This window comes from Rosa chinensis, chromosome 7 (assembly GCF_002994745.2).
Source record: "Rosa chinensis cultivar Old Blush chromosome 7, RchiOBHm-V2, whole genome shotgun sequence".
Lineage (NCBI taxonomy): Eukaryota > Viridiplantae > Streptophyta > Magnoliopsida > Rosales > Rosaceae > Rosa > Rosa chinensis.
The window spans coordinates 45884857-45896244 of NC_037094.1; the positions used below are offsets into that span (position 1 = coordinate 45884857).

The 11388-nt window shown below is 35.6% G+C and overlaps 1 protein-coding gene across 4 annotated transcripts; it reads left to right on the plus strand.

The window, feature by feature from the left end:
- The first annotated feature begins 250 nt into the window (after positions 1 to 250).
- On the plus strand, positions 251 to 4408 carry LOC112179509 (protein TSS). Of its 4 annotated transcripts, none has more exons than XR_005803479.1 (6): positions 252 to 806; positions 1177 to 1494; positions 1835 to 1927; positions 2038 to 2139; positions 2487 to 4029; positions 4158 to 4408. XR_005803479.1 is itself a non-coding variant. In XM_040511121.1 (6 exons), the coding sequence occupies exons 2-6, from the start codon at positions 1228 to 1230 to the stop codon at positions 4171 to 4173; spliced, it is 612 nt and encodes a 203-aa protein (XP_040367055.1). In that variant the 5' UTR covers positions 252 to 806; positions 1177 to 1227; the 3' UTR covers positions 4174 to 4408. The 4 variants fall into 4 exon arrangements, 3 of the variants coding, with proteins under 3 accessions (XP_040367054.1, XP_040367055.1, XP_040367053.1); XM_040511121.1 differs by having other exon boundaries at positions 2487 to 2620; XM_040511120.1 differs by having other exon boundaries at positions 251 to 806; positions 1095 to 1494; positions 2487 to 4408.
- The last annotated feature ends 6980 nt before the right edge of the window (positions 4409 to 11388 follow it).

The window sequence follows — 11388 nt, forward strand, 5'->3', positions numbered from 1 at the left end:
GTTGTGCAATAACTTTTAAGTCAATACTTGCTAAAGATATTGTCTGATTTGGTTTCACACAATTATTTTTATTCATCTGTTGTCACATTATCTTCAGACAATGCACCCTAAATGCTGCTGTTGTCTGAAGTTAGATTCCCCCCTCTTCCTAAAAAACTTTTGCGGGAATCACCAAAACGCGGAGCGGTGAACTTAAAATTAAAACAGTTGAAGGTGGGAACAAAAATTTTAATTCCCACACTTTGATATATTTTCCCACACTTGCATTTACTCCCCAAACCCTAACCGAGCACAACTCATTTTCTCCCAACTCTCCTCTTCATCCTTCCCCGCCTCCGACCAGCACTTTTATCTCTTCTCCTTCTCTCTCGCTTCCTTGTCCTTCCAAACCCTACTCTCTCTCTCTCTCTCTCTCTCTCTCTCTCTCTCTCTCAGTTTCTAGTTCACCAACATCGAGAAAATCGAGAGCTCTGCGGCTCCGATTCATTTCGTAGAGACCGAGGGATTCGAGGTCGGAGATTTCCCGACGGTGAGTTTGAATTTGGAATTGGTGCGGAAGCTGGAGTCGGCGCTTGGGGTTTCTCTGGGAGGCTCGGTGACGGACATGGCGGTGGTGATAGCGACGACTTCAATTGAGTTGATAATTGGATTTTTGGTGGTGCTGTGGCGGAGATCGTCTGATAAGACTAGTCGGGTGGTGAAGCAGCTGGCTGTGCCGCTTAAGGAGGAGGAAGATGAGTTTGAGGTTGCGTCAGGCAAGACTAGGGTGACTATTTTCTCTGGGACTCAGACCGGCACCGCTGAAGGTTTTTGAATTTGTGGTGGTTTTGTTTCCGTTGAGAATGTTCCAGTGGGTTTTGTTATGGGGTGGTTTTGCTTATATGTTCAGTTTCAATTGCATCTATAATCCGGGAGACTTAATTGATGGCTGTTTAACATGAGTTTGGTATAGATAGAATATGTGCTTCTGAGTCATCATATATTAGGACTGGAGCTTAGATAGGGAGTTAGCTAGATAGTTTTAATTGATTGTTTAGAAGAAAGAAATGACACAAATGCATTTTTTGACGTTGCCCTCTATTCCGGTTGTGTAGCGCGCTGGATTACTACAGAATGCGGAAGATTGATAGTTTCTCCTGGTGATATTGAACGACAATTGCTTTTTGTTGTCTTTAGGTCAAGCTATTGGAGAAGCTATCACATGTGCAGTCCCTTTGCATTCATGAGATGATAGTGCAAGCTTTTAAGCACATACTTCAGGCAGTGATTGCTGCTGTTAATAACACTGAGAAAATGGCTGCCTCGATTGCTGCTGCATTGAATCTTATGTTGGGGGCTCCAGAAAATGAAGAATTCAATAAGTCTTTCAATGTGCATTCCCTTGTGTGGAGATGGTTGGAAGTATTCTTGCGAAAGAGATATGGATGGGATGTTAGCAGCTTCAACTACAATGATGTGAGGAGATTTGCGATTCTAGGTGGCCTGTGTCATAAGGTATATAGCATTAGTCAATGGATGGTAGATTCTAGATGGCCTGCATATATTAACATTGTCTAAGAAATTCACTTTATAAATCTATAAGGCTCATACTTGCAATCATGAATTTGCATTAAGCATTCTCTTTCCTGGCTTCTTTTTTTTTTTTAAATGCAGTGATCTCTATAATATCATTGTATACAAGGGTTAAGTTATACAAATATAATATCTTTGTGTCTCATTTAATTTCAGGATACTTGTACATAAAGATATTATTTATTGTGTAATTAATAACAAAAATTTGCGTATGGACTAAAATCAGAACACTGACATTCTGTTCTCTCTTTCCTGATTTTAGGTGGGCATTGAGATGGTTCCACGAGATTTTGATATGGAGTCTCCAAATCCATTTCAGAGTTCTGATATTGTCAGCTTAGTTCCAATACATAAGGTGATGACTGGACATCAAATAGTAGAATCATCTTTTTCTTTTCCACTTGAGTTTAAGTTTTGAGTGGGTTCATCTTTTTTAATATTACTGTGTCTTTTGTTTCTTTCCAGCAAGCTGCATGCTCTTCGGCAGATGGTAGGCAACTATTGGAGTCATCAAAAAGAGCCTTAGATAAGGGAAAACTTGAAGATGCAGTTGCATATGGCACTAAGGTATGTGGTGCTCGAACAGTTTCTACTTCATTTGTTTATTAGTATTCTAGTTGCTGACCGACTATACTTTTTTATATCACACTGGAGATTTTAATCAGGTCTGTTGTTATCCCTTTTGTTTTGGTATTCCTGGAACATGCCTAACACCAAAAATGTTACCTTTCTTGATCAGTCTCTTTCCCTTAACCAACAATCGTTAGGGGATTGGAAACATGTGATATACTTTCATATTTTTATTGTTAAAGGCTGGGAGCAGCTTGTGCTTCTAATATGAAAAGAGCATCATGTTTCCCTTTCTCTTACTATTGTTTCATGCCAAGATGACCAACGATTTGTTAAAATCACAGGCTACAATTTATCAACAAAGGGCTCTGGATATCAATGAGAGAGAATTAGGGCTTGACCATCCAGACACCATGAAGAGTTATGGGGATCTTGCTGTGTTCTATTACAGACTTCAACATACAGAGCTGGCTCTCAAGTATGGTCTTTTGCTTGTTTAAAGTGTTCTTTTCATATGGAATTTCTTAAAACTTATATGGGGAATCGTTTTTTGACTGCCAATTGGTTGCTTTGAATAAGTCACAATCCTATTGGTTCAAGCTCATGTTTTTTAATGGCACATCTCTTTGGACCCTAAAATTCATTCATTTCTACATGACTAGATTTTAACATCATGATTCCTTCAACATATGGAACTGTCCAACTGGGTATTTGGCAATAACCAATTTTGTCTTGCTTTGCGAAAGTATCTCAATTATACAAAGAAAAACATGACAGGAGAGAGATTATTGTATATGTACCTTCACTTAAAACTAGATTATATCATAATTTTATAGGTCATTCTTTTGGCTGAAATGTTAACTTTTCTGGGTAATGAAACTGATTTGTATCAACAAATATAATTTTCTGGGTAAAGAGCAAAGGAGCATGAAAGTCTTTTAAAAAAGAGAGAGTTCCAACAAGGGTCAGTAGCTAGCTTCCCGATTTCACCACCCTACTGACTGTCCTAAACTCTTGGGGTCCATCTGACTTTCATTCTAGGAATATCTATACTACTATTGTGCGTTAGATACTTATGCTTCTAATACAAGCATGCTTCGTCTTATGGCAAAACATTGCAATATCATGGAGTCTTTAACATCATTCTTCATTCTTGCATTCTTGGATTTGGTGGTGTTCCAAGTGCTGCCTGTTAGTTGGAGGCAATTTACATACTAAAGAATCAATTACTTGGTGGTTTTACATCTGTAAATGAGAGGAGGAGGTTGTTGATCAATTGGGAACTAGCAGTGCTTTTTCCTCATCATGTCTTGTGTATGTGTGTATAGGGTTTCACTCTATTCAATTTCGGAAATGCAAGCAAGTTTGTTTGTATAGGGAATACCAGAGTACTGTAGGCATAATTGACTACATTGAAGTAGAACCAATTTTTTCTTTGGTTGATTTGATCAAACAGAACTAATCTGATACAGTTATTTGGTTATTCTCTGGTGACTTCTCTTTGCACTTGTTGGCCTTCAACTTTTATACCTTTTCCAATTAAATTTGGCCACCAGTAAATCATTGCTCCTGTTTTGTTGTTTGTTATGTAATTTTCCCTTGATTAGATACATAAATTCCCAGTTCGTAGTTGCAGATTTTTATTAATGGCAGCATCAAAAGCTGGGATGTTTGTGTGACTTTTCATCTTTCCTTAGGTTTGCGTTTTCCTTTATGCATGTCCCTTGTTTATATATATATTATATGCATTCTGTACTGCTTTTACTGCTTGTGATGTTGTAGTTATGGTTCTGAGCTGGGTGCTATTCCCCGTAGCCAGTTATCTGTTGGTTATTTTATCTTTCGTATGAAAGAAGTAATAAGTGAGTACATACTTTGATGTAGCAGGTATACAGTTGCTTTGGTTCTCCCTTTGTTTATTTTCAACAATTTGTTACTGAGGCTATTAAACCTTTCTGAATAATAATAGTAGAGATTTTTGATCAAATAACTGAGGTTGATGCTTTTTGATGCAGGGCTTTCCGAGGGTAAACAAAAGGATGTACTTAGAGCTGCTGGTACATTGTTTTCATTTGTAAGGTTTAGGCAGGGTTAATGTGCATCACACATTTATGTACAAGTATAAGTTTATGGTTAGGGTTAATGTTGGGATAGAGTGACTGTTGGATATAAGGATGAATGTATCAAATCTTTACATACATGTATGTGTTTTGGATGTGTTGTCATTTGGATTCCATATGTGCAGAATGTAGGTATTTTGAATGTCTGTTGAACATTCCATTCCATCTAAAAACTATTGTCCCATAATTGATTATAACAAAATGCCTAACAAAAACGGTTGTATGAGCCATCTAACTATAATACTGTAAGGACTAAAAGAACGAGAAAGCCATTGTCCAGCAAAACAACAAACAACAGATTTTTGAAGAAACCTATAGTATCAATAAAGGATAGATAATGGGATTTGCAGCTACATGTTGTATGACCCAGCCTTCAGATAACAGTATGTATATAAGCCTCTATTGTCTGACCCAGCCTTCAGACAACAGCATGCATATAAGCTCCTATTGTCTGACCCAGCCTTCAAACAACATCATGCATATAAGACTGTATTGTCTGACCAAACATTCAGACAACAGCAAGCATATAAGCCGCTGTTGTTCTTTCTGGTGTTCAGACGACAGTCACGTTAGTCGCTGCTCTTGTGCAAAACAATCTCAGACGACAGTTTCGCGGTATTGTCTGATTAAGTATCAGACGGCATTGAGATAGACAACAGCAGCCCCCCTATTCAGACGACAGTGAAAAACTGTCGTCTGATTCCGAAATTGGTGTAGTGATGGAAACATAACCGTACATTGATTGGATATCTACAAGATTCTCCGAGATCATCTCTAGTACAAACTCTATTACAACTAGAGCAAGTAACCCAGAGTTTGGGCCACACACATATTCTAAATTTACTTGAAACAATAACTTAATTATAAATTAAAAAAAACTCACATTTCTCTATACATTGAACATGTGCTGCCCAAAAAAAATAACAGCATTAGAGAAAAAACCCTTCTCCATACAAACTAATTTAAGAGTGCGGAATTTACATCGAAAAAAGATGTAGCTAAATATATTCCAGGAGGCTGTTTCGGTTATATTAAGGTTTTTATTCCTTAGCCGAAGTTTGAACAAACAACTTGACTTGCCCAATCAAAGGAGTTTGCAAGCTGAGGCAGAAATGGTCGATAGTTTAGTGTTCTATTGAAGACAAGATTCATTCTTGCCATAAAAATAAACCAGAAAAGAAAGGGCTAACTAAGGGAAAAGGCGGGTTTTCCTGGGGGAGGAAGGGGGCCCCTGTTTTATTAATTCCAGAAGAAGCGGTTGATATTTTCATCTTCGAACGTATTATTATTCTTCTTCTTCGTACTGTACATACAACAGTTTTTAAAGCGGTGAGGCTATTACCACCCTATAATTTTCTTTGTTCACCCTACTTGCTCATTACACCCTACATTTTAATTTCAATTATTAGATTTACTTATTCAACCCATTTCTCTTTTCAAGAATATCCTCCATCATATGACATATCAAATTAAAAAAGAAATTTTGTTTAACTAAACATTCTCATTTAATTTATATCAATTAAAAAGACGTCCTAAAATATATTAAGATTTTCTAATAAAATCATAATTGTTGTAAATATTATATAAATGTGGTTGTCCACTGTAAATACTCATTAGTTATGTCCTTATGATGTAAACATTACTCCTATATAAAGGGGTCTAATGAGAATGAAATAGACACTTCTACCTCCTCCATACTCTGTTTCTCTCTTCTATCTCTATATTTTTCTCTAGTTTATAACACGTTATCAGCACGAAGTTGCTCTTATTTTTCTTCTTCTTCTTCTTTGAACTCTATGATGATCCATAAGCCTTATGGTGCAACATAATTGCTTATGACCAAGGCTAATGATCTATGAGTTTTTCTTCTTTCTCTCCTAGATGAATATCAATTTTCTTTATGCGATCATTTACATATATTTGTATGTATCTTTTATATAATATAATTGTTGAAAATTTATATTTCATATACGACAATGAGAACTACATGTTCTATTGCTCAAGACTCGAGTCCTCTGACTGAGTAGTCTTAGAACCTATGGTTCTATAGACATCACACGAATGTTTTTCTCGTGTGTTCCCTATGGGATCCATTGTTCATATTTATGAACTCTTCGAAACCTTTGTTTCGTATATGAATTTTTCATAGAACATATTGTTCTAATAATTATGGATCCTAATATATCTCATCTTTTCTCTTTGTAGAAAGATGACGCATCTAACAAAATTGGACTTTGATCCTCTTAAAATTTCTGGCAAGAACTATTTGATGCTGAAATTCACCTTATGGCTAAAAAACCTTGGAAATTAATGCCATCAACGTTGACAATAAGTCATCTGTGCAAGATCCCGCCAAACCTATGATTTTCTTGCGTTATCATCTTGATAAGATCCTAAAAGATGATTACCTTACGGTGAAAGATCCACTTGAGATTTGGCAAGCATTGGCTGATCGATTTGCTCACCAGAAAACCATTGTTCTATCTAGAGCACGATATGAATTGACGCATTTTGCGCCTTCAGAACTTTAAATCTGTCACTGATTTTCAATTCCGCTAAACATATGATTACCTCCCAACTAAAATTATGTGGAGAATCTGTCAGTGAAGATAACAAGCTCAAAGTCCTGATTTTTTTGTGGACAATGGAAAACATATTGATTGCATGATCAGCGGCGGTTTTCTTGATACCGATAAATTTTAAGCCTATGTTTAGGCATTTTTTTGTCTCTATTTATTTTGTTTAGTCATTTTAAGCCTATGTTTTGGCACCGATTAAACGTAATTATGTTGTATTATCGTTATCTGTTTAATCATATTTACTATGTTTAAATTACCTTTATTACAAATCTTTCATAACTGAATTTGTCATGAGTATTTGTTGCATCATGATAATATTTTCAATTACCATTATCTGGTAGTTATTGTTATTAATAACTCATTTTATTACTATTCTCCTGTAATTATTGTTGTAAATAGCTCATTTTATACTTATCATAGTTATTTATTTTAATATCTTATGATTATTTTTGTCATGTCTACCTCATATGATTATGTCGTTTGTGAAAAAATAACAAAATTATTTTCCATCGCTGGGACTTAAACCCAGGTCTTTTTGGATGCGAACCAAATATCCTAACCAATTAGACTACAACAGTTTTATTGATTATTTTGTTATAATGTTATATTAATGCATGTTTCAATTATTGACTCTAAATGAATCTGTCTCTATTTTGGAATATATTCTGTTACTCACCAATTGATATCAACAATATCAATTATATTTTCAACAAAATTGAGGTATGTATTTTCATGAGTTTGACAATTTCAATTTAATTTCCTCTTATTATTTTATCTGATAATTTAATATAAAATTGTCATTTTATAATGAGATCAAAACTACATGTTTCTTGATCCAATTACATGTGGACTTAAAGTTCCTCGACTGATTGTTATACAATCAAATAGATCGAAACCTCTTGTTTCTTGATCTCCAATTATGTCTGGACATTTGTCCCTTCTCTTTATGAGTACATGTGAACCTCTGTTCACTCCACTTTTAGAACATGCTTCTAATTGTGAAGACTCAAACCAAATATTTTGAGTATGAGGGCTATGGTTCCTAAATCTATTATTTATTGGAGTATATGCTTATACCCATATGGACTACTGTCCTAGACTCGAAATTTGAGTATATCATTTTGACATTTTTCAGTGTCAAACAATAATATGAACCACGTGTTCATTAATAAATTCATTTTGAACCTTGAATGTTCATGATAAATATAATGACAAAGATAGTTGTCTTGCATGCATATAATGCAACTATGGACATGATCCATTGCAATTGTTGATAATTTTTCACAAATGATGCTTCCAAAAGCTAAGGTAATAATCATCTCAAGAGCTGCAGATCTTGATTGATGGCCGGCTCCAACTGATCGAGCTCGTATTATGTTACCTATGTGGAATATATTGCATATATTTGGTGATGAAATTTTCACCTAAATTAAGTTGTATTAATCAACTATAAGTATACTACTGTATACTGTATCATGAACTAAATTTTTCATTGAGCCAAATAAATTTATTTTGGCGTGACTAATGTGTCATTACTATGTCATGTAGACTCATCTACATACATACTCTACATTGTTTAATACAACAATAATTGCAAACTTTCCGAACGAGGATATTATCATTTATCGCATATCTGCGAGTTGTCACTTTAATAAGACAATTCTCCCGTCATTAGGGGGAGAAATATTATGAAAAACGATATGAATTGGTGTGTGATATTTATCCACCATGTCTTATTATTATCTTCAGAAAAAGTCTCAATCAATGATGAGAAATTGAGAAAGTGACACTTATTAAAGACAAGTTTTTGACCTAAAAATTGGTTTGGGCTCGCCACCCACCAATGGATTTCCAATCCAAATTTTTTACACGCATATTTTGCAAATGGTCAAATTAGATGGTCTTCCCGCCGTTAGGGGGAGGAAACACTATTGTAACGGCGTGCATTATGTGGGATATATCCACCAAGTCCAATGTTTTAATCTCCCTTTAAGGGAATATTATACAAGCCCTATAACACTCTTCATGAGGTTATACAAAGATCCACATTCTCTAATTAATTTGTCCCAAAGAGACAGTACATTCCTAAAAGAGGAATGAGTACTTGATATCAACAAAGCTTATTATAGCTAATGCATGCATATATGAATGTGTGAGATCGAAATTTGATGATATCTCATCTATAGTAACGCTACTGAAAATCATCAGGGGTTGTATACTATAACATGTTTCGATGTGTATGTCGACAAATTATAATATTGGCCAAATTGGAAAGAGACAATTCCAATGAATTTGAATATTGTAAACGTGGTGATATATTTGGACTTTATAACCCCTAAAATACAAGAGGGTGTTCATTCTAGTGAATTAAAATCACTATGACACAAGTCTCTTTATAGAGATATGGGCTTATCATTCTTCTCCAAGCGACAACTTTTCTATAAGTACAGTGTTATATTGACGAGAGACTTATGGCATGTTGTCTTGGCTAATATGAAGATCTTAAAGGAAAATTGCTAAAAGCAAATCCCCAAATCCTATGTGTCATTATAAGCATATTGCTTAATCAAATCCTTGACCGATTCATATTGCCAAAGGCAAGTCCATTAATGAATGAGCTTAAAGCTCACTCATGGAATCAAAAGTTTAAAGCTCATACATACTCATTCAATTATGGTCAAAGTGACTTATTGCCTCAATGAGTACTATGACAAGACTACGAAATCGAATTCGAATCATGCTCACAATGTTGCAACATATTCTAACTTTCGCGAAGTTATGAATTTGTCTAGAGTTCATATTGAGCCTATATGAAATTATAAATTACACAAATTAATATTTATGGCTAATTATGCCATACTTGAATTTCAATGCTCGGATAAAGGTAAATGTGTCAGTTGTTGTTCCTTTATATTGTTATTCTTTAATTAATATCTTTATCTATAATTTGAGCATATGAAATTGGTTCTACTTGAGGTAAGATTTATTATCATAGTTTTATTGGTATTACCCTAACTTTTGCAGGAATTGCAATTCATGATGAGTCCCTTTTATGCAAAGCACACATAGTCTCACCTATGTGATCGACACACCATATCTAATATACATGGTGCATGTATTTTATTACATACATGATTGAAGCTTGCAACAATCAGGGGGAGATTCTCATCAGGGGGAGCATTCAAAATTATGCTACCTAGGACATATGCGCGTTGTACTCTTTTTCTCCTTCGACCAGGGTTGTTTTTGTCCCACTGGGTTTTTGTTACCTGACAAGGTTTTTGACGAGACAACATTAAGCGCGTCCAACACCATATCATTTAGTGGTGGACATCCAAGGGGGAGTGTTGTAAATATTATATAAATGTGGTTGTCCACTGTAAATACTCATTAGTTATGTCCTTATGATGTAAACATTACTCCTATATAAAGGGGTCTAATGAGAATGAAATAGACACTTCTACCTCCTCCATACTCTGTTTCTCTCTTCTATCTCTATATTTTTCTCTAGTTTATAACAATAATTTGATTTACTTCCATTTTTTTAATTTTTTCCATTCAGTTTTAATGTTCGTTTATTTCAATCCATATTAAAAAATTAGTAAGTGCTACTATGAGCAATGAAAAAAAGATTGATTTTTTTTTGTTCGTGTTTTAAATTTTTTACTTTCGGTGTTTATAAAAGTATTATAAAGATTGATGAAGTTTATACTAGAGCTTTTTACCAATAACTACAAAATGACACTATTAATTACCAATAGCAAAGTCTAAAACTAATATCCCATGCGGCCAACAATTGCAACAGCCTGTTAGCCCATCCTAAAGAAAAACACTCAAATATTACAAAAATTACCAAACATGCCACTCTCCCAAAATCAGAACAGATCCAAAATCCAAACAGTCCCAAAATCCAGATCCCAAAATCAAAACCGTCCCAAAATCAAGATCCTCCCTAGGGCTCAGGCGAAGCTAGGCGGCGAAGCAGCCCGCCAAGCTCCGACGAAGCAGCCAGCTAAGTGAGCGGCGAAGCAGCCGGCCAAGCGAGGCTGTGAAGCTAAGCGACGAAGCTTCGGCAAAGCTAGGCGACGGAGCAACCGACCAAGTGAGCGGCGAAGCGAGGCTGTGAAACAACCAGCGGGCGAAGTGAAGCGGCGAAGCAGCCGGCGAAGGGAGGCTGCGAAGCTAGACAACGAAGCGAGGGCGTGACCCCGGAGGCGAGGCTTCTATGATACTAGGGCTTGAAGGTCAGTAGAGAAATTTGTAGCTTTAGCTGAGAAATTCTGAGGGTCAGTACCTTCAACCTCATGTTGTCACAGGTTTTGGCATGGGTAAGCTATAATGGATTATGTGTTCAGTAGCTATAGTATGATTATTAGTTTTGTATTGAGAGTCAGTAGCTTTAGTTTTGTGTTTATGTTAGTTTCTTATGGGATTGTTGGTGTTGTGTAATGCTTTAGTTTTGGGTTTTGTCATCCCTTATATTCTGTGTTGCCGGTTGACTTGCAAGATGGAGCTAATGAAAGCAATGCTGATGTGAGCAAACGCAA

Bases quoted from the DNA above. Each gene is read 5' to 3' on its own strand.
- LOC112179509 (XM_040511120.1), top strand. From the start codon at position 1,228: ATGATAGTGCAAGCTTTTAAGCACATACTTCAGGCAGTGATTGCTGCT. The intron at 1,495-1,834 runs GTATATAGCATT...TCCTGATTTTAG, and splicing joins TAGGTGGCCTGTGTCATAAG to GTGGGCATTGAGATGGTTCC. The intron at 2,140-2,486 runs GTATGTGGTGCT...TTAAAATCACAG, and splicing joins CAGTTGCATATGGCACTAAG to GCTACAATTTATCAACAAAG.